Here is a 20,972-nt window from a genome sequence, read left to right on the forward strand (position 1 = left end):
TGTAGGCTGCCACTCACTTTTGTTAAATGAATGCACTCATAAATAAGTGAACATCTTTTTTAAAGAAAAAAAATGATAGATAATACACAGGGACCCATGTCTGCTTGATGTTCACAGTAACAGCCCTTGAGCAGCAGAGTAAGGGCAGCCCAGCATGTGGATGGGCAGCAGTGAATTGCCTGCTCACGGTGCTGATAAGTTACACGCATGCACACCAGGCTCCACGTGGGCTGCCACTGCAGCGTTTGTCCCAGGTGAATGACTGGGGAATGAGAGGCAAGTTCCACTGTTCCCTGAGCATGCAGAATGAGAGGGCCTCCTGGGAGGCTCCAACAGATGCTCCGCCTGAGGGGACTCACCACTTGAGCTGCAGGGATGACAGCACCACAGACACAGAGGAGGCGGCCATGGCCGCTGAGCCCATCCAGGGCTGCAGCACAATGCCGATGGGCATGAAGACACCTGGGGAAGAAAGAATTCGCACTCGCACCTAGGCCTGGGGAGAGGAGCCAGGAGAGGGCCTCAGGCACCGGGCTGGCCCCACCCTCAGTGGCCCCCAGTGAGGTCTCCACCTGGCATGCTCGGAAGCCCCTGCCAATGGATCTTGTTCACAGGCCCCCCAAAGTGAGGCTTCCTAGAAAGCTGGGTGTGGGGTGCTGTCAAGCGGTCCTGGCTCTCTTCCATTTGCCCTGACATTCCCAGAACCACCCACAGGTGGCATCCCATTTCAGGGCGAGCTCCAGGGCAGCGACGAACCAGAGAGTGGGAGGAGCGGGAGGAGAAAAGTGGCAGGAGGTGAGGGAGCCAGCTGCCCATCCTGCAGCCACAGTACCACAGAGGACAAACATGGCTGATGGCCACAGCCCTTGTCTAGCAGATGACCTCGCCTCCAGGGCTTCATGACATCTTTAAAAGAGGAATGAGAGCCAGGTCCCAGGGCAGGGTCAGGAGACAGGTATGGTCAACTTTGTGTGACAGAGGCACACACACTGGGGGAATTAAGCTCCTGAGCCGGCTCTGGGGACAGGAAGTAAACCTGCCTAACTCACTGGGCTCAGGAGGCCAACACCCTGTTACACAAGTCACCACTAACCACTCAGACACAAGGGAGACTGAGGCAGGAATGCTGTGATTACAAACTTGATCTCTCCTCAGCCCATGGAGGGGCACTGCCTTACAGAAGGGTCTGGAACTTTTCACTGCCATGTTCCCAGGGGCAGGGAGCAGGGGGCAGGGGAGAGGCGTTTCTTGGGGAGGGGGAATGAGGGGGAATTACAAAGCAGAAAAATCTATTTCTTTTCTTTTTCTTTTTTCTGAGACAGGGTTTTACTCTTGCCCAGGCTAGAGTACAGTGGTACAATCATGGGTCACTGCCACCTCCAACTCCTGGGCTCAATAAATCCTCCTGCCCCAGCCTCTGTACTCCCAGATGGGACTAAGGTGTATGCTACCATGCCCAGCTAATTTTAAAATTTTTGTAGAGATGAAGTCTCACTATGTTGCCCAGGTGAGTCTTGAACCCCTGAGCTCAAATGGCCCTCCTGCCTCAGCCTCCCAAAGTGTTGGGATTACAGGCATGAGCTACCACGCCTGGCCAAAAAGCCATTTCTTTCCATGATCATTTGTGTAACTCAGAGTGAAACTTGGGCAGGACTAAAGTTCAGGATAAGGTTCTGAAACACCAATAATTGTGCCTAACATGTAGCAGATGCCCCATAATTCTTACTAGTGATTATTTCTCAGACTATATGTCTTAACAAATGGCTCTGAAAATAAGGCCACAGTAAAATAGGGCTCAGAAAATATAGCCAAGCATCTCCACTAGCTTTTTAGAAAGGAACAGAGTGAATGAAGTTTTCAGGTCCTCTTCACAGTTTCTCATTTACCTTTAAAGACATATAAAGCAGGGGACATAAAAAAAACCAGCCTTTCTAAAACATCTCTAGCCAGCCAGTGAGTGAGGCACTCACTAACCTCAGCAGAAACCTGGGAGACAGAAGCCTTTCTGGGCACAGCTGGAGTACAGTGGGTAAAAGCTGCCTACCTGCCGCAATGGGTATCCCAACCAGGTTATAAATCAGTGCCAGGACCAGGTTGATGCGTATCCTCTGGACAATCCTCTTGGAAAGGTGAATGCTAGCCACCACATCCAGCAAATCATTCTGATGGAGAGGAGCACACAGTGAGGAAGGTGTCTGCCCACCACCCTCCCAGTACCCACAGCCTGGCTGCAGCCGTGCTCACTCTGATGAGGACGACGTCGGCTGCCTCGATGGCCACATCCGTGCCGGTGCCAATGGCGACACCCATGTCTGCCTGAGCCAAGGCTGGGGAGTCATTGACCCCATCCCCCACCATGGCGACTCTCTTCCCTTCATTCTGGAGCTCCTGGACCTTGGCCACTTTGTGCGAAGGCAGCACCTCTGCAAAGACTTTGTTGATGCCAACCTAAGACAAAAGAAGGGCAATGCCTGGTGTTGGCAAAAGGTATCAGATAGCAGCAGAAGCCTCAAATTACCCTTGCCCCTCTGCCCTCAGCCTCTGGGTCCAGTCAGTGATGTTTGTCAGCCACACCCTGCAGGTTTGCTGTCACAGGGCCAGTTCATCCCTGGCTCCCGCCCCAACACCCTGTACTGGTTTAGGCCCTGTCCTTTTCTGGATGTGCAAACAACCCCCTTGCTGGTCTCCCTGTCCACAGCTCAGTACCCCAACTTTCTTCTCCATGTGCTGCCCCCATGGTCTTCCCAAAGCATCTGTACGGCCATGGGTCCCTACTCTCCTGTCTCATGTCCTCCAGCAGACCCCATGCACCTCCCAGAGGAGGGCAGCTCAACTCTCAGGTCTGCTTCTGAGGTCCCCAGAGTCTCAGGGTCTGGCCGCTGGTGCCACACTTGACCACACCATTCAGCTCCCCGCAGTGTCTCCAAATCGCCGTGCTATTCTGTGCCCCTGGGAAATGCTCCTGCTGCCTGCTCTGTCCTGGAAAGGTGCAGTTTTCCTTTCCTAGCCCCTCTCCCGCTTCTCAGATATACACCGTCACTGGTCCGCCTTCTTGCAAGACTGTGAGCCGAGCCCCCTTCATTCCTCACAGAGCCTGGCCCCGCACCTGCCTGTCACATTCGTGGTGCTTCGTAAGTGCCTGCTGAATGGATGAACAAGTGTTAGCCAGAAAAGGGGGGAAGGACGCTAAATAGGTCCACCATTAGCAAGGAGGACCATGGAAAACAGGGGTATTGCTGCTTCCCTCAAGGAACACAATTAAGCTTTCAGAAGCCTAGAGCTCTGCACACATTTGGAGGTGCATAATTTCTAGGAATCCAAACTGGAGCCACTGCTGTGTGAGGAGTCAGGCAGCCATCCAGTGGTACCGTCCTCACAGGCCAAACAGCCTCAGGGGCTGCTGGAGAACTGCCCAGGACTGAGTCACTTATCTGAGCACCCGAGTGAGAAGAGCTGAGCTGGCAAAATCTTCCTTTAACATAAAGGTTAGAAAATGTCTATCTTAGCCCTTAAGCCACATACTTTTTTTCCATTGCCAAGACTGGGAAAAGGTTAGAGAACAATGGAACTCCTTTTTCGAGGATGCATGCACCCAAACCCCAGGAAGAGATCTTCGCACGGCACCACAGTGCTCACGTGTGACACTACGTGGCCACAGAATGAAGCACGTGGAGAGAAAAGCATCCAGAGAGGGGGAAAGAGCAGGAGTACAGTTCAGTGCTGGGCCAACTGGTGCTTACTTTTGTCTCTAACTGCTTTTATGAGCTTTACGCAGTTTGCAATATTAAAGGGCTGTACCTGGGTGGCAATGGCTCTGGCTGTCTTCCGGTTGTCCCCGGTGATCAGAACCACGTCCACACCCATGCTTTGCAGCGTGTGCACAGCCAGGGCGGCCTCCTGCTTGACAGCGTCTGCGATAGCAATCATCCCACAGAGCACACCTGGAGTGAACCAGCCGGCATCAGCAGCTACACAGGATGGGCACCCCGCATCAAGACACCACACTTGCAATGTTCTCATCATATAATGTTACGTGCAAAAACCAAAACGCCAAATTATATAACACAATGGGGTTTTTTTGCTTTTTAAAAAGTACATGCATTTACAGACATACAGAAAAGTCTGGAAGCAATATAATTAAAATCTTCACAGTGACTCCCCGAGGAATAGGATTATGAGTGATTTCATTTTCTCCTTTATAGCTGAATTTTCCAAACTTTCTGCAAGGAGCATGTATGACACTTTGCAAAGTGCCTGGCTTGTAATAAGAATTCAATACACGTTAGCAACTAAAATTCAAGAAATATAACAGATATCACTTAAAGTGATAAATGTCCAAACTAGAAAATCAATCCTTCTTTGTCTTTTCCTATAGAAAACATTTTGGCAGAATTTCTCTTTGAGTGAATCTTTAGCTATAGAAGCAGGAGGGTTTTTAGGGCTGAGGTGTGAATGAGAACACAGTGAGGGATGACATACGAGATGGCACGACTCCTTTACTTGTGCCAATTCTGGTTTGACAGCCGAGGGGAGGGTGGATTTACAAAGACTTACAAAAAGGGAAAAAAAGGAGAGAATGTGAGAGGAAGACATATTTGGCTGGAGCATTCAAAAGGTATCATAAATTTTATTTCTTGCTTGCATATACTGTTACTTCTATTAGCAGAAACTAACATTAACAAAGTAAAGACTCTAATCTCTCTGGCATGTAAAGCCCAGGATAGAATCTGAGCACTAAAACACATGCAGTCTTTTTTTATATTTGAGATGGAGTTTCATTCTCGTTGCCCAGGCTGGAGTGCAATGGCATGATCTCGGCTCACCACAACCTCCGACTCCCAGGTTCAAGCGATTCTCCTGCCTCAGCCTCCCCAGTAGCTGGGATTACAGGCGCCTGCCACCACGCCCGGCTAATATTTTTTTAGCAGAGACAGGGTTTCACCATGTTGGTCAGGCTGGTCTCGAACTCCCAACCTCAGGTGATCCAACCACCTCAGCCTCCCAAAGTGCTGGGATTATAGATGTAAGCCACCGCACCCAGCCAACACACACAGTCTTGAGACCTGTACTCTATGCAACACCAGTCTGTATAAAGCAGACAGAAGGGCAGGCGCGGTGGCTCATGCCTGTAATCCCAGCACTTTGGGAGGCCAAGGCAGGGGGATCACCTGAGATCAGGAGTTCGAGATCAGCCTGGTGAAAACCCATCTCTACTAAAAATACAAAATTTAGCTTGGCGTGGTGGTGGGGGCCTGTAATCCCAGCTACTCAGGAGTCTGAGGCAGGAGAATTATTTGAACCCGAAGGCAGAGGTTGCAGTGAGATGAGATCGCACCACTGCACTACAGCCTGGGTGACAAGAGGGAAACTCGATCTAAAAAAAAAAAACAAAAGTAATAACAAATAAATAAAGCAGACAGAGAAGAGTGGCATGGATCTCATTGTTTAAATGCGTCCTGTAGTTAAACCTGTTGGGAAGTGAATTCCTGCTTTGTCTGCAGGGATGAATGAGAAGGATGACTCTGAACTGCCCACCCGGACAAGAGCAACGATGATGACAAAGACAGTTTAGAATTCCAAGGTCAAGAAGACTGAGGCCAGACCGGAGCTGGCTATGGGGCCAAGATGGAGACAGTGGGAAAGAATGAAGAGAAAAGACAAAAAGGCAATCTTTTGGGAAACAGGCCTGAAATTAAGAGAGGAAGGTTTTCATTTGTTTTCTTTTTTAAAGGAGGACTCTTTTGCCTGATATCTGCAGAAAACTGCATTTCTGAGAGAGGAGAAGGAAGGCAGAAGCAGAAGATACCGTCAATAGCCACCAGGATGGCTGTCTGTCCTTTCATCTCGTGGTCTGTCATAGCGTCACTGACGTCACTGGAAATGGTTAAGCCGTTGCGCCTCAGCCATTCACGGTTTCCAATCAGCACAGAGAAGGTCTGGGGGGCTGCATCTATTCAAAAGAGGCTGTGGTTATTTCTAAATGGTCCAATTTTGCTGTTAACTAAAACCATGCAATCCTTTTAACAGCAAAATATCCTTTTAACCAATCTGAAAAACTTTAACCTTCCTCTTGTGACAGCATCCTTTAGCACAAGAAAAAAAAAGTAAAATTAATGTGTAGGACATGTGGGTATGAATTAAGATGAGGCATTAATAGTACATGCTGTATGGGTGGAAATGGTATAAACGTATTAAACATAAGGCAACATCCGTCTTTGTCTTAGAAGTATCCACTGATTCTTTTTCTGCAGGGATTAGAAGCACTTAGCTATTTGGCCGGCACACAAAGCAAGTGTTGACTACATTCATTACTGCTTGGTATCAACGACCCCAGGTGAATCAACGAATAATCAGGCAAGTCTACATGAAATGTTTAAAACTGTAACTCCCGAGGCTAATGCACCTCTCACCTGTCACTTTCAAACAGCGTGTGCTGCTAACTGAGGTGTCACTGCGCGGCCAGGCTCTGGAAGCTCTCATCGAAAGGCCATCTGGGGTTTTAAAGGCTGGAAGGTGGTACGTGGCTTCTAACCACACAATCTAAGTCACAATTTCACTACCAACACTTAGGAAAAACACTAGTCACGGGTTTTGAGTGTTTTCCACCCTTTATTCTGGTGGCTGGCAAGCTACCTTGAGAATAAGAAAGGCCATTCTTCAAAAGCAGCTGTCCCTCCAAGCAGTGTCCCTTCCTGGCTTGGGCAGACATTTCCCTCTGCTTTCCTGACTTTTTCTGCCTGCTCGGTAAATACCAGAGTTCTACCACACGGGATGGAAACAGGAAGAACAAACATGGAATTCCCATCTGCCAACTCTGTGGCTTATGAGAAGCGAAACCGATTTGGGGTAAGAAAGAGACAAATCAAAATCACGGGTCAGCTAAACAATGCTCTACAAATTTAAGGCAGCCATAAGCAACAAAATTTACATGCACCCAAGAACATGCGAGAAACTTTCCTGGGGGTGGGGAGGCAGGCTTGGCTGCCTTAGCCATGAACCGTCCGCCGCACAGCAGAGGCCATCACTACTGGACGTGGTGCTCTCTGTGGTTTGGCCCACCTCTACTTTGAACCAGCTGCAGAGACAGAGGCCAGCAATACCTTTTTCTGCAGGAAGGTTGCCAGCCTCATTCAGGTGACTGGCAGGTGCACTCAAAGGGCGCGCACTGTGGGCCAGGATGCCTTCCACGTTGCTGACTTTGCACCCAATTCCACAGCCTGGCACCGCCTGGAAGTCCGTGCAGTATCCCAAAGTCTCTGTTCCAAGTTCCTGGGAAGGTGGAAAGAGAGGGAGAGGAACCTGTAAGCCAAGAGGGGTGATGTGAGAGGGAGGGGTAGGCAGGACAGGGACACAGGGTGAAGGTGGCAAGAGAACAGTGGAAAGCAGGAACTGAGAGAAAGGAGGAAAGGGAGGTGGAATGGATGGGAAAGGTTAAGATAGTGACTAGTAATTATTTCTCCCCCTTTGGTAAAGATACTATAGCTGTAAAGTTGAATGAGACTAAACAGCCTAAAATGTTTCCCTGGGTGGGTGCCTCATGACAGTGAACAGGTTACTGAATGGAAAGGAAAAAGGCAATTCATATCAAACACCTCAAATTAAAGAGGAGTGCAGGTGCCAAAGAGAGGGAGAAGTGAATTTTATGTTGCAAATAATTTCATAAAAACAATGGAATAAGTAGTGTTAACAAAGCTCTTCGAGGCTATCAAGAGATAATTGCCTGTATTATCAGACCCTGGAGGAGGAGGGGACAAGGTGGCAGGGGAAAGGAATGCCTGGGGTTTCTAGACTGCCTGTCCTCCCCCAGGCTGTGAGCTCCTGAAGGGCAGAGTTCACATTCCACTCCTGTTGTTCTCCTGAGTCTGGTGCCTGGTGAGGTTCAGCAAATGCCTGTGACACCGACCTCCCTTTATGATAACCTAGAACTGTGGCAAGGGCTGACTGTGAGTCCCTTATCTCCACTTGCTGCAGAGGAGCCTTCGAAGCGGTTTTCCAGACCATACAACAAATGAAGGATGACTGAGGGTGAGCGAGATTCTCCCTGAAATGTCAGAAGGGAGAGGTGTTAAACAGTGGGCTGTCTGACCCTACATGAAGGAAAAACTAGAAATGAGGTTTCTGGAAGAGCCTCTGACCACAAAGAGTTGTCAACTGTTTTTCAAGGCAACAATATCACCTTTCTACATTTACTGCTAACAGTATTGCTCAGGCTGTTTAAAAATTGTCAGGGCAATATTCTGTGTGACACGTTCTGCTGCCCCTATATTCAGACTGAAATTAAGAGAAAACAAAACAGAACATTTCATGTGGAGAGACCAAAAGAGGGCAATGCTTCTCTATGAAGTGCCAAGAACCTTCCGGGCGCTCTGGCTCACCTCAGCTGGTTCCTCTCTGTCCCAGATGCTCCCAGGGGAGTAGATTTCTCCCTCCCACCCCAATACTCCCATTTCATGTTTGTGTCCCCTTGCACTAAGCACTGTCAAAGCACTGAGTTTCCAGACTGCCCGTACTCCCCAAGGCTGTGAGCTTCCAAAGGGTAGACTTCACATCCCACTCCTGTTGTTCTCCTGAGCCTGGTGCCTGGTGATGTTCAGTAAATGCCTGTGACACTGAACTCCCTTTGTGATAACCTGAAACTGTGGCAAGGGTGACTGTGAGCCCTATCCCCACCTGCTGCAGAGGGGCCTTCTAAGTGCTTTTCCAGACCACACAGAGAAGGCCTGCTCAAGGGCAGCTAGGAGAGAAGGATATGGTGAGGAGTAAAGGAGCACTGGTGGGGAGGTCAGGGCCATGCCCAGGTCCACGTACCTCTTTACAGTATTTGGTGACTGCCACGCCCAAGGGGTGTTCGCTGCTGGCCTCCGCAGTCCCCACCACAGCCAGAACCTTCCTGAGGGGCAGGGTGGCCACATCCCCCAGTAGGAGCACTCGCATGACCCTGGGGACCCCATGGGTAATGGTGCCAGTCTTGTCAAACATCACAGTCTTTATCTGCCAAAAACAACCACAACTCAGTGACCACAATACAGATGGAGGAGCTTCCATAGTCATAGTTCTGATGCAGAACCTCACCCAACCTGCCTCAGATAGGAAACAAGACAGCTTCCTAACATGATCCTCTGTCGTTCAATCTCAGGGTTCAACAACTCCCACTGCAAAGAAACTGTTTCCCTACGTATCCAGTCAAACCAGCCACACTGAGGCTTGACCTTGACCAGGCAAAGCCAGAAACCTTGGCTGTACAGGAGATGGCACAGCACTGTCCCCCCAATAGTGACACCATCCACAGACTTCCTCACGTCAGGTCAGGAGTCAGGACCCTGAGGGACACCTGCCTCCCTGTCCACTGCCATATGCCGAGCCCAACCACAGCTTCCTCTTGCCTGCCTAAGTGCAAAAGCTACTGGGAATAGAGTCCTCACACTCTGAGTTCAAGAAAGGAAAGGACTATTCTATGGCCATAATGACAAGCAAACCCCCGGAGCCAGTTTTAAGTTGGTTACACTTGGTCAATGGCAGTCTGCAGAGTTCCCACACCTCTGGGCTCAGATATGGGCAGCAGCTACAGGTACCTGCACTTCCATGACCAGGGCCAGCCGAGCCCTAAGCCCTGCTTCTGAAAGTCCAGTAATCCCTGAAGTGTATAATTCGAACCCATTTAAGGCCAGCAGGTTGTTCTTCTCAGACCATGTCCCACAGCAGGGTTCTATGCAGGGTTCTCCCTTACAATTGTGCAAACAATAATTCAGCTTTTTGTTTCTGATGCTGAGTGGTGGCCTTCCTTCAACACACTTAACTCATCTTCCTCCAGAGATTCTTGCCAGCTTTCAGTGCATCCTTCACTATGCAGCCAGAATGATCTTCCCAACACACGATCCGGTCACATCACGTGGGTATGCCATCCCCACGCGGCTTCTAGGGTAACGTTCAGAACCCTTTACTAAATCTTCAGCCTTTGGATTCTGGCCCCTCCCTCAACAGTCTCATCTCCAGTTCCTCTCTCCCAGTGATTTTCTTCCAGTTCCTCATTTGCTCATTCAACAGATAACTTCTGAATGCACTCGATGTCTCAGGCTAGATGCTGGGGATACTGCGGGGAGGGGAAGTTCTACCTCCACAGGTCCTGTCCACCTGCTGTCCCCATGTTGGAACACTCTTCCCCAGCTCCGTTGTCTAGCTCTCACTCAACAGTAAGGTCTCAGATGAACATTCGCATTCGCTTCCCTAACCACCTGCAGCACCCTCGTCCCTGAGTCCAGCACCCCAAGTCTAGGATTGGTCCCTGTTCAAGTGTCCCCAGGGCATCAAGCACCACCGGTCAATACTCAGTATCTCGTAATACTCACTCAGCTTTGCTGTTTACTTTTTCACTGTCTTTCCCCCTAACCTGGTGGGCTCCTTGGCAGCTGGAAACCACGACCATTGCCAGAACCCAGTGTGGGGCCCACATGCAGTGAGTGCCCAGCAAATGCTGATTAAATAGGTGCAAGTGTGAAAGGCCAGAGGTAAGTTAGGCAAAAGGAAGACACTTCACAAACACCGTCACTCACTCTTTACTCCCCGGGGTCACAGGACCTATCACTAATCCCACAGATGTCACGGTGGGGTTTTGTCCTGGAGCCTGGCTACCTGGGTGTGAATCCCAGCTCTGCCTCTGTTTAGCTGCAGGCCTTTGGGCGAGTAACCTAATCTCTTCCTGCTGCAGTTTCCTCATCTGTAAAATGGGAATGATAAGCACCTACCACACAGAGTTGTTAATGCAATTAAATCAAGTAATGTTGATAGTGTTGCATTATATGACTGGTGGCTATTCTGTTGCTACTGTCGTTATTCCTAGTTATACTTGACTTACTATTCTATGTAATTAACACTGCTGTCTTGAGTGGCTCTCAGGCTTTTCTCTCAATGTGAAATAGTAAACAGATACTACTTTCATCTCTCAAGATGGGGAAAGCCGTGGTACAGGCTGACCTTGTGCGCCATCTCCAGGGGCTTGCCTCCCTTGATGAGGATGCCATTCTGCGCGGCCACCCCAGTGCCCACCATGACGGCCGTGGGCGTGGCCAGCCCCAGGGAGCAGGGGCAGGCAATGCACAGCACCGTGATGGACGTCTGGAATGCAAACCGGATGATCACCTCTGTCTGGGAGATGTGCTTGTTGGGGTTCTGAAAACAGGACAGAGTCAGAGGCAGGTTGAGAGTTCAATAAGGAAGCTCCCGGAACTCTAATGACATAAGGGCATTTCAGGGGGGCACTGGGCACAGCGTGACTAACTTGGGGTTAGGAAACAGATGGTATTCTGCACTGCTCTGCCATCATAGAGAACACATTACTGCTCTCCACATCCCAGCTATCCAACTTCATCCTACAGGTTTCCCTCAAAGAGGCATTACAGGAGCAGAGTCAAATAAAAGCCCTTGACAGGGGAAAGCAGACTCTGGAGATGGACCACACAGACCCAGATCCTGGTTTCCTCATACACAAAATGGAGATGATAATGCATAGCTCATAAATTGTGGTAAGGATTGAATGAGGCAATACACATATAAACATATACATATACACAGTACATAACACCGGGCATAGGAGCAGCATCTAAGAAACAGTAACTATTACTGTTATTTTTTTCATCATTAGGAAAGCTTTAAAAATGTTATTCTAAGGTGATAATCATATAAATGAGAAAAGATGCAAGAATATTTACCACAGTGTTTTGCTTTTGTAATGACAAAAAATGGAAACAATAGGAGATTGGTTAATTAAATTGTAGGTGTGGTGTATATAATAGGATACGAGGCAACTGTTGGAATGATGATGTATATCTACATTTACTGATATGGAAAGGTACCAGCAGCATTGCAAAATTAAAAAGCAAGTACAAAATGGCATGTGCTGGATTTATTCATGCAAAAATCTCTGCCTATATCTGAATATAGCATTTCAACAATACTGGAAAGGTATCCACTAATGTGCAAAAAAATTACTTCTAGGGATATGATTTGGAGGTATCTTTACTTTCTTCTCTGCATTTTTCACTATTTTTTCTTTGTAACCCAAAACAAACAAAATATGAGTCTACTTTCCAGACACTTGGTATTATTTATATTCTGAGAGCTTGAATTATCTCGGTTTATTTTTTAAAATGGCTGGTGGCTGTGGAGTATAATCAAGAGATACTATGTTCGCTTACTTATTGTAAAAAGCACAGTTGTCTAGGGTAAGGCTACGGACCACAACCTCGTTAGCTTCCATCTATATTTTATTATTTCACTCTGAAAGGCAGGATTCTAAAATAAGATATATTACTAAAGGGGTCTTTTAATTTTCATAGAAACAGTTATATTTAGGTAGAGGGATATATTGTTTAAGATTTTTAGAGATAAAGATTATATAATCTTTTTTAAAAACACACTAATTCTTGTCAAAATCACACCTGGCATTCTGACAGGACTGGGGGGACTTCTGGAAGTTACCACGAGCCCTTCCCTACAATGACTTTCGTACAGCAGAGAGATGATAGTATCTTAAAGGAACATGCAGTACCTCGTTTGCCAGCATCCTCCCTGATATTGCAGATAAAAACAAAAGAAGCCAAAGTAAGATGGAAAGGCATGGAACAGCAGAAAGCCACAGATTCCAACTTGTTTAGGACTGAGTCTTCCCATGGCCACATGCCAAGGCACTGCTCTCCCGAAAAAGCCGAAATTGTAGGCGGTCAGGTACCATGGATAGCCACTGGCACATTCTACCAATATATCTGTAAGTTACTTTTAAGAGCACTGAGTTTCCTTAGATGTCAGAAAGTGTTTAACTTGAACATTTTTCAATTTAAGATGGAAAATTTGAGGGAGAAAATGACATCCTAGTAAATGACATGTGTCCTGAGAATATTTGATATACTTTTAATTATGTGCAGAATTGTTTTTAAAAGAAAAAAATTATCCATTCCATATTTGTACTTTTTGCTGTGTTACCCAGGCTGGAGTGCAGTGGCTATTCACAGGCACCGTCACAGCACACTACAGCCTCAAACTCCTGGACTCAAAGGATCCTCTGCCTTAGCCTCCCGAGTAGCTGAGTCTACAGGTGCTTCGCCACACCCAGTTTGGTTTCTTATTCTATGGCTCTGTGGTATAACAAGCATTAGACTGGACTAGGAATAAGATAAGGTAAAAACATTGTTCCACTCATGGTGATGTTACCACTCATTGTTCTGCTCATTGTGCCGTTAACAGTACCAAATACTGTTCTAAGTGTGCCATTAGTTTTTTAAGTACATTATCAAGGTTTCAACCTCAGTGCTACTGACATTTGGGGCCAGATAATTCTTTGTCGTAGGGGCCTGTGATGTGCCTTGTAGGATGTTTAGCAGCATCTCCTCAGTCACAAAAACCAAAAATGTCATAGCTCCCAACTGAGAATCACAGATGTAATATAGATTTTATTCCTCAAGAAAATACGTTTTTTGAGGGGTGGCCTGTATTTTCCTTTCTTTTTCTGAGGTTTAATAAAACCATATTTCCTAAGATAGTGTTCTTCAACCACTTTTTTAAACTAAAAAATGTATATGCCATTGCCTAAACATACAATGTTTAGAAAACATTTACTATAAAAGGCTATTCACGTCTGGGTGCAGTGGCTCATGCCTGAAATCCCAGCACTTTAGGAGGCCGAGACAGGCAGACCACCTGAGGTCAGAAGTTCGAGACCAGCCTGACTAACATGGTGAAACCCCATCTCTACTAAAAATACAAAAATTAGCTGGGCGTGGTGGCGTGCACCTGCAGTCCCAGATACTCGGGAGGCTGAGACAGGAGAATTGCTTGAACCTGGGAGGCGGAGGTTGCAGTGAGCCAAGATTAATCCACTGCACTCCAGCCTGGGCAACAGAGGGAGACTCCATCTCAAATGAATAAATAAATAAATAAATAAATAAGAAAACATAAAAAGCTATTCACATTACTTGGGAAGCTGGGAGGTCAAAGATGGTACTGGTAAATATATACATCAAAACATATTCTTCTTAAAATGTGTTAAATAATATTATCATGCCATTGACATTTAAAGTGAGCTATTTTCTATGACGTATGCCTCATAAACTCAAAAGGGACCAATAATACATATTGTAAATGCTTCAAGCATTACAACTGAGCACCAATTGGTGTCTGTGAAAATCATCTAAGTAGAATGCAAAGGAGAACTTTAATAGAAACCTGCAGAAGGAGAGTGACTGTTTATCCCGCTCTGGCTTAAATTTTGCTGTCAATAAGAGAAGCAAGCAAATAAAATGCAATGAATAATTAAAGCCCAGTGAATCTAAGAGATGAAAGAATAGGATCAGTGTCAGTAGATTATTTAAAACACAACCACCATACAGCCCAAGGCATTCAACTTACAGGAAAGTACTTCTGAACAACACCAAAATCGATAAAACCGATTACAATCCATACCACCAACGTCAAAGTTGACATGATGATGATAAGTGGGACAAAATATCCACTAAACCGGTCAGCCAGTTGCTGAATGGGGGCCTATGAAAAGAAAACACCAAGACCGTGGGAAATTACAACCTATGAAGAAATAAACCACCACAAGCATTGATAAGGACTGGGATAATCTCCCTCATTTAACCACATTTACTAATCAATCTCTACTCAATAAAACTGTCTGATTTCCCAGAACTCTTGACATAATTTCTAAAATGAGAAAGATGAAGTTCGTTTTAAAAATGTCTTCATTACCTTTGACATCTGAGCCTCTTCCACCAGTTTCACAATCTGAGCCAAAGTGGTGTCATTGCCTACATGGGTGGCTTTAATGAGCACAGAGCCATGTGCATTTATAGACCCCGCAATTACAGTGCTTCCGGGTTTCTTAGTGACTGGCATGGCTTCTCCTAGAAGTAGGAAAGAGACAACCGTCATTTGCTCAGCCCCATCCAGCACTCATGTGACCTGAAAGCTGCTATGATACCTGCCTGAGGGAACATAAAACAAGCCGCCTCACCTGTGATGAGGGACTCATCAGCCATGGTATTGCCTTCCAGGACTTTCCCGTCCACTGGGAACTTTCCCCCAGGGACCACCTTGACGATATCGCCCCGCTGCACCAGCTCCATGGGGACTTGCTCCTCCCTGCAACAGACGCCACTCATCACTCATATGGCCACTCATTCGGTCACCAGGTCAGGTTCTAGGCCAGTTGTCACACTAGTTATACTACGCTTGCTTATACTGAGCAACAGTATTCATTTGATCTGCTCATTTACAGATATTTATCGTGCAGCTGCTGAATGCCAGGCATTGTTCTAGGCACTGGTGACACAGCTGTGAATGGCACAGCAAAGGCCCTACCATCTCATGAAGACAAGTTCTGTGGTGGAAATGGACAACAAGCAAGATAGAATCAGGTATTAAATATTAATAAGTGCTGTGATGAAAATAAACCAGGATAACGTGACTGGAGGGCTTCTTAGAGTGGCAGAGGGAGGAGGAGACTGGAAGGGCTTCTCTGGGAAGGTAACGTTTAAGCTGAGACCTGCATGCCAAGAAGGTCCAACACACAGGGAAAGGAAGTTCATGGAGAGAAAACAACTGACACAAAGGTTTAAGGCAGGCAGGAAGGGTACGTCTGAGAAACAGCAAGAAAGCAAGCATGGCTGGCAGGAAGTAAGTGACGTGCAAGTTGAGGTCAGAGAAGCAGGCAGAGTCCAGATCATGCCGGGTCTCCTGAAGCAGAGCATGGGTTTTCAATGTAAGGCTTTAGCAGGAAAGTGACACGATCTGATTCACATTTAAGTGATCTCTTTGGCTGGTGCATGAGAATGGGCTGTAGGGGTGATCACAGGAGTAAGGGGGACAGTCAGGCTGTTGCAGTAGCCCAAGCAGAAGATGGAAATAACCTGGACGACAGAGCAAGGGAGAAGAAATACACAGCATATTCTTAGATCATGTGTCAACAAGATGTGAAAAAGCACTAAATGTGAGGGTAAAGAAAGGAATCAAAGATGAGCTCCAAATTTTCATTTTTGAGCAACTGGGTGGATACAGAAACCATTTAATGAGATGGAGATGATTATGGAGAAGCAGCTAAGGGAGGGTGAGGGAAGAGAAGGGGAAGAGATGGAGAGAAATGGTTCATTTTGACATGTCGGGTTTGAGATGCCTATTTGACTTCCACGTAGAAATATCAACTAGGGAGCTGAAAATAAGAGTCTGAAGTGGAAAGAAGAGGTCAGAGGTAGAGAACAAACCTGAGAGCTGTCACATGTTGATGGCATTTAAAGCCATGAAATCACATGAGCGTCCCTAGGAGTGAACGGAGAAACAGAGAAGGGGTCCTAGAATTCATCCCTGAGACACTCCACCATCGGAAGGCTGAGCAGAAGCTGAAGGACCAGTCAGTGACACAGGAGGAAAATGAGAATGGGAATGAGGAGGAGGAGGCGGAGGAGGAGGGAGCACCCATCCAACAGCACCAAACGCTGCACAAGTAGTTCCACAGGGGCAAATATACATAAAATTCATCACACTCTACACATAGGGTTTGTGTGCTGCAGTGAATGTGAGTTACACATTGAAAAAAGAAAAAAAATCAAACAGACAAGGGGGAAATACTTGTGAGAGACTGAAATGAGGACTGAACACAAGCAATGCTGGATTAGGATATACAGAAATTATTTGATGGCTGTGGCCAAACCAAGTTCAGAAACTGGTAAGGGCAGAGGCTCAACTAGAATGGGCTAAGAGAGCATGGGGTGAGAAGGCAAAGACAACAGCAAAAGTCCCGTTTTTAAAGAAGGCTTGCTGTGAAGGAACAGAAAAACAGAGCACTAGAAGGGAGGGTGGATTAAAGTGGGGATTGTGTCTTGTACACACTGTGCGCTGGTGGGACACACCCTGCAGAGACAGAGATTCTGTGGGCGAGAGAGGAGAAGACGGCAGGAACAGAGACAAAGCCAGAGGGAGGGCACCCATGACCCAGGGCCAGCTTCAGCAGCAGCTCACTAAAAGCATGGCATGGGCCTAATAGAATTAATTGTAGAGGTAACACTGGCTCATGAGCAAATGGTGAACAAGCCAGAAGAGCGTACATGGAAAGCAAGCAGGGCCCTGAGGTTATTTTACACTTTCCTTTCATTCTATGACGACTACATTTAAACTACCACAGGGACAAAAGTCATCTCATTTACTTGAGAAGGAGAAATAGACATTTACTGTGTGCTAGGAACTGTGCTAGATTTTTACATGTTTTATCATACTGAATCTTCCCAGAAACATACAAGGTGAGTCTTATTACCCCTATTTGAGCAAAACCTGAAGATGTCTTAGAAAGGCACAAAATTGAACATACATGCCCACTTATTAAAATGTTGCTACGTGCAAATATATAAAACTTAGTAACTACCATATGCAGGTAGGTATGTTAAATATTTGCACCAATATTTTCCTTTGTAAAAACTGTTCAGGAACAGTCTCTGTGCTATGAGGATTCAAGGCTAGTCTGGCTACTTCCCAGGATTATGTGAGATGCTTAGTATGGCACCCGTACACAGTAAGTGCCCAGTGAATGCTGGTGATTTTTATTATCTCTTAATTGACATTTTCATATTGATTGGCCTCTTGTGTACCAGGCACCAGAGTAGCCTGGGGTTACAAACAGGACACAGTACAGCCTTCCCCTCAGGAGGTTTATAGCCTCATAACTAAAAGCAGACACACAGATGGACAATTAAGACACACACAGTAAGTTCAATCATGGCAATCAAAATAAATGGAGCACTGAAAAGGAGACTTTCAAAGACTGAAGTCTTTAGTGCTGGGAGTATACCTGTGTTAATCTGTTTGGTGGCTGAGTGAGCCAGGAGAAGGGAAGGATCTCGACAACCCAAGAATATTCTATGCTTATTTTTAAAGTCCTCTAGGGATGGAGAAGTCCAGGCTCAACAATGCCCTTGAGGCCTCCTCTGTACAAACTGGAGGATTTATCATCCCACAGAGGTCTCCACATGGCCTGAGAAGCCCAAGTCAGGAGGAGGAGCTCCCTGCATTCAATTCAGAAATGAAAGACCCTAAGAACTAAAGGTCAGACCCTCCTCCAGCAGAACCTAATCACTAAGTTTTAAAATGTCCACTTCTGTAAGGAGACTTAAAAGTGGCACAAATGTACAATTGGGTGTCTAAGAAATCTTTAGTAATGCTAATCTCTTAAATCTAACTTTGAATTTCTCCTTTGATCTAAATTAACCACATATTTCTAACTTAGGCAGCTTAAGAAGAATAGTCCTTTATGGGAGTTAATGTGGCTCCTTCTGGTGAATCTCAATAGCATTTATTCTTCAGAATCTACTATTCCTCTCCAAGTACTGAGGGATAGGAGCCCTCTTAATTAAAAGACAGTGGTTTGTTTCACAGCACTTCTTCATCTTTAAGAGTTTCTGACAGCAATCTGTTTACTTCACTTGTCTCCTCTCTTCTACTCCTCTTCCTCATTAAACACAAGTTAAGAAAACAAAGAAAAAACTTACAGCATTATGGTCACTGGTCTACATATGATATGTAATTTGTTTCCCCATCAATTATTAAACACAAAAAACAAAAAACACAATTTCAACGTGGGAGATTGGGGATGGGGATGTGCAAGCCTTTTAATATCAAGCACACCCATGTGTGCAATGTTTCTTTAACATCTGACAGCAGTTACATTCCACTAGTGAGTATCTCAGCACCTGCCGTGTTTACATCCCAGGGCGGCTGAGGCACAGAGTGCTCTGAGAGCACTGAGGAGCCACAGCTGAGTCAGGCCTGGGGAATCAGGAAAGGCTTCTGGAGGATGCAACTTCCATGCTGAGCCCTGAAGGCAAGGAGCCAGGCAAAGGATGAGGAAGAAGGGAGTTCAAGGGGAAGGAAGGATGTGTGCAGAGGTCTGCAGAGAGAGGCAGCCCCTTCCTGGGACCTGCCAGTGGTGCAGGGCAGCTGGAGCACAAGGCAGGGGATGGCAAGACAGGCTTGGCTCAACAGGCATGCAGGCAGACGCCGGGCCTCACTGCCACGTTAGGAAGGTGGTGTTGATCCTAAGGACAGCAGGCAGCCGTTGAAGGATTTTCCAATACAGAGTCATACGATCAATTTGTGCTTTCAGAAAGATCACTGGTTTGAATGTGGAAAAATACTGGATGGATACCTGACTGCAAGCAGTATAAGGAGACAGCTGCGGTGCTTTAAGGGCAAGGTCACGGTGGCCTGGACCAGCATGATGCCAGTAGATGACGCCCCTACAGACGGAGGCGCTAGAACCATGAGAATGGAGTGCAGATGTGTGAATGAGGGCAGGGAGGCATTGTAGAGGACACACTGGGAGCTGGCATGAGGGTGCCTTTCCCTGAGACAGACAGGCACCAAGGAAGGGGACTATTTTTGGGGAAAAAGTGGGGGAAGGTGAAGAAAAATACAGACAGGCCGAGTCTGAGACTTTACCAGCCACCCAAGAGAAATGTTCCCACTGGCAGGTTGTCTCTGGGATCTAGATGTAGGTTTAAGAATGAATTTTCTACAGCTGTTAACCAAAGACATGGGAGAGTCAGACGTCCCAGTGACGGTGTGTCACACACAAAGACAGAGGCATCACCACCAGAACCGCAAGGACCATTCACAAGGGATAAGGAGAGTTGAAAGCCCATGGAGACTAAGCAACAGCAGCAGCAAGGAAAGAAACTACAGTGTGCCAGATGGATAGCACCTGGAAACGCTGCCAGCACCCAAGACTTGGAGTAAAGAGAAAGCACAAGTGTCCCCAGCAAAGGGATAGTCAGAGGAAGAGGCCCAAGCCTCAATGAAAGAAGGCAGTTATGCGAGAAACTCTGGGGGCCTTCAGATGGTGCCATGAACCAAAAGCACAGGCAGAGGCCCAGATGCGGGAGGGTCCTGTGGGAGGCAAAGTCACTGGGAGACCAGTGCCCAGTGCACCTCAAAGCACAGAATGGTTGAACTCAGGAAAGGCCTAGACTGTGGCAATCCAGGCAGCAGTGGGTGCAGCCTTGGCCTGGGACAGAGGGGTGGGCCCGTGGTGTGCTGTCAGGAGGCAAGTAGGAATGACCACACCCAAACTGTGAGCCAAAAGCAGACTGAACTCTGGTCTTCTGGCCCCAGCTTAATAATGTCCTATCATGTTGCATGGTAGTAGTCAGGCCATGTGTCCACAGCCAAAAACATGAATCGGCATTCTTGGAAAAGAACTGAGTTATGACAGGTGCTGCACGCACTCTGTGGGCACTTCGGCCGGCAGATGCCTTCTCCTCCTGTTCAGATCCCTGGAATAGTTCCAAGCAACTGCAGTCAGTGCCATCAGAGGCGCCTCAAACTGTACCGAAGACCCTAGCAAGGCGAGTCACAGGAAACGTGAGTCAAAACCAACACAGCTGCCAGCGGCCTGGCTCCCCGTCTAAATGTTTTCACTTCTCAGAAACTTCCATGCAATTAATTTATAAGAGAGAAAAAAAGCAGCCCAGGCATGTGACTGCTGCAGACCCATGGCACACCAGAGCCCAGCATGCCAGGTGCTGTCACACAGGGTCCTGTATGGGGGCAGCACAGCAGAGTGGCTGAGGGGGCTCGGTGCCTCCAGGGGACCAATCCCAGCTCTGTTGCCTGCCTGCCATGGACTCTGGGGATATTACTCCACCTCACTGCACTTGGCTCTTCCTGAGGAAAGCTGCAATGATGACAGTGCTGCCTCATGGAACAGCTATAGAGTGGAACTAGACGATCTGTGGCAAGTGCTGGGGAGTGAGCCTGGAACACCAGAAGGACTCAAATCTCAGTTGCCATTCCTACAACTGCAATGATCATTTAAAAGCCAGCATCCAGAACAAAACCAGTGCCACCGCGCGGCAGCCAGCCTGTGCCTCATGAACACTCATGCATCCGTGTGGCCCCAGTCAGTTCCTCTACTCACCTAGGGCGCGCCCAGGGCC

General features: G+C 47.1%; 2 protein-coding genes across 7 annotated transcripts in view; one reads left to right on the top strand and one right to left on the bottom strand.

The window, feature by feature from the left end:
- Positions 1–20,972, top strand: part of LOC126940470 (peptidyl-prolyl cis-trans isomerase NIMA-interacting 4-like) — a 1,058,238-nt gene that overhangs the window by 876,399 nt on the left and 160,867 nt on the right. The window lies entirely within an intron of this gene.
- Positions 1–20,972, bottom strand: part of ATP7B (ATPase copper transporting beta) — a 207,371-nt gene that overhangs the window by 127,935 nt on the left and 58,464 nt on the right. For all 6 annotated transcript variants that reach the window (XR_007720750.1, XR_007720749.1, XM_050766257.1 and 3 more), the window contains 11 exons: positions 15,008–15,135; positions 14,743–14,897; positions 14,398–14,532; positions 10,972–11,166; positions 8,809–8,991; positions 7,101–7,269; positions 5,807–5,950; positions 3,799–3,941; positions 2,245–2,448; positions 2,045–2,162; positions 360–462 (listed from right to left, as the gene is read on the bottom strand). Coding sequence is in view for 4 of the 6 variants with exons in the window: in XM_050766257.1 (XP_050622214.1) it covers positions 360–462; positions 2,045–2,162; positions 2,245–2,448; positions 3,799–3,941; positions 5,807–5,950; positions 7,101–7,269; positions 8,809–8,991; positions 10,972–11,166; positions 14,398–14,532; positions 14,743–14,897; positions 15,008–15,135 (1,677 nt within the window). In the remaining 2 variants the exon portion in view is untranslated. The remainder of the gene's footprint in view (positions 1–359; positions 463–2,044; positions 2,163–2,244; positions 2,449–3,798; positions 3,942–5,806; positions 5,951–7,100; positions 7,270–8,808; positions 8,992–10,971; positions 11,167–14,397; positions 14,533–14,742; positions 14,898–15,007; positions 15,136–20,972) is intronic.

The sequence above is a fragment of the Macaca thibetana genome, chromosome 17, assembly GCF_024542745.1.
Source record: "Macaca thibetana thibetana isolate TM-01 chromosome 17, ASM2454274v1, whole genome shotgun sequence".
Classification (NCBI taxonomy): Eukaryota; Metazoa; Chordata; class Mammalia; order Primates; family Cercopithecidae; genus Macaca; species Macaca thibetana.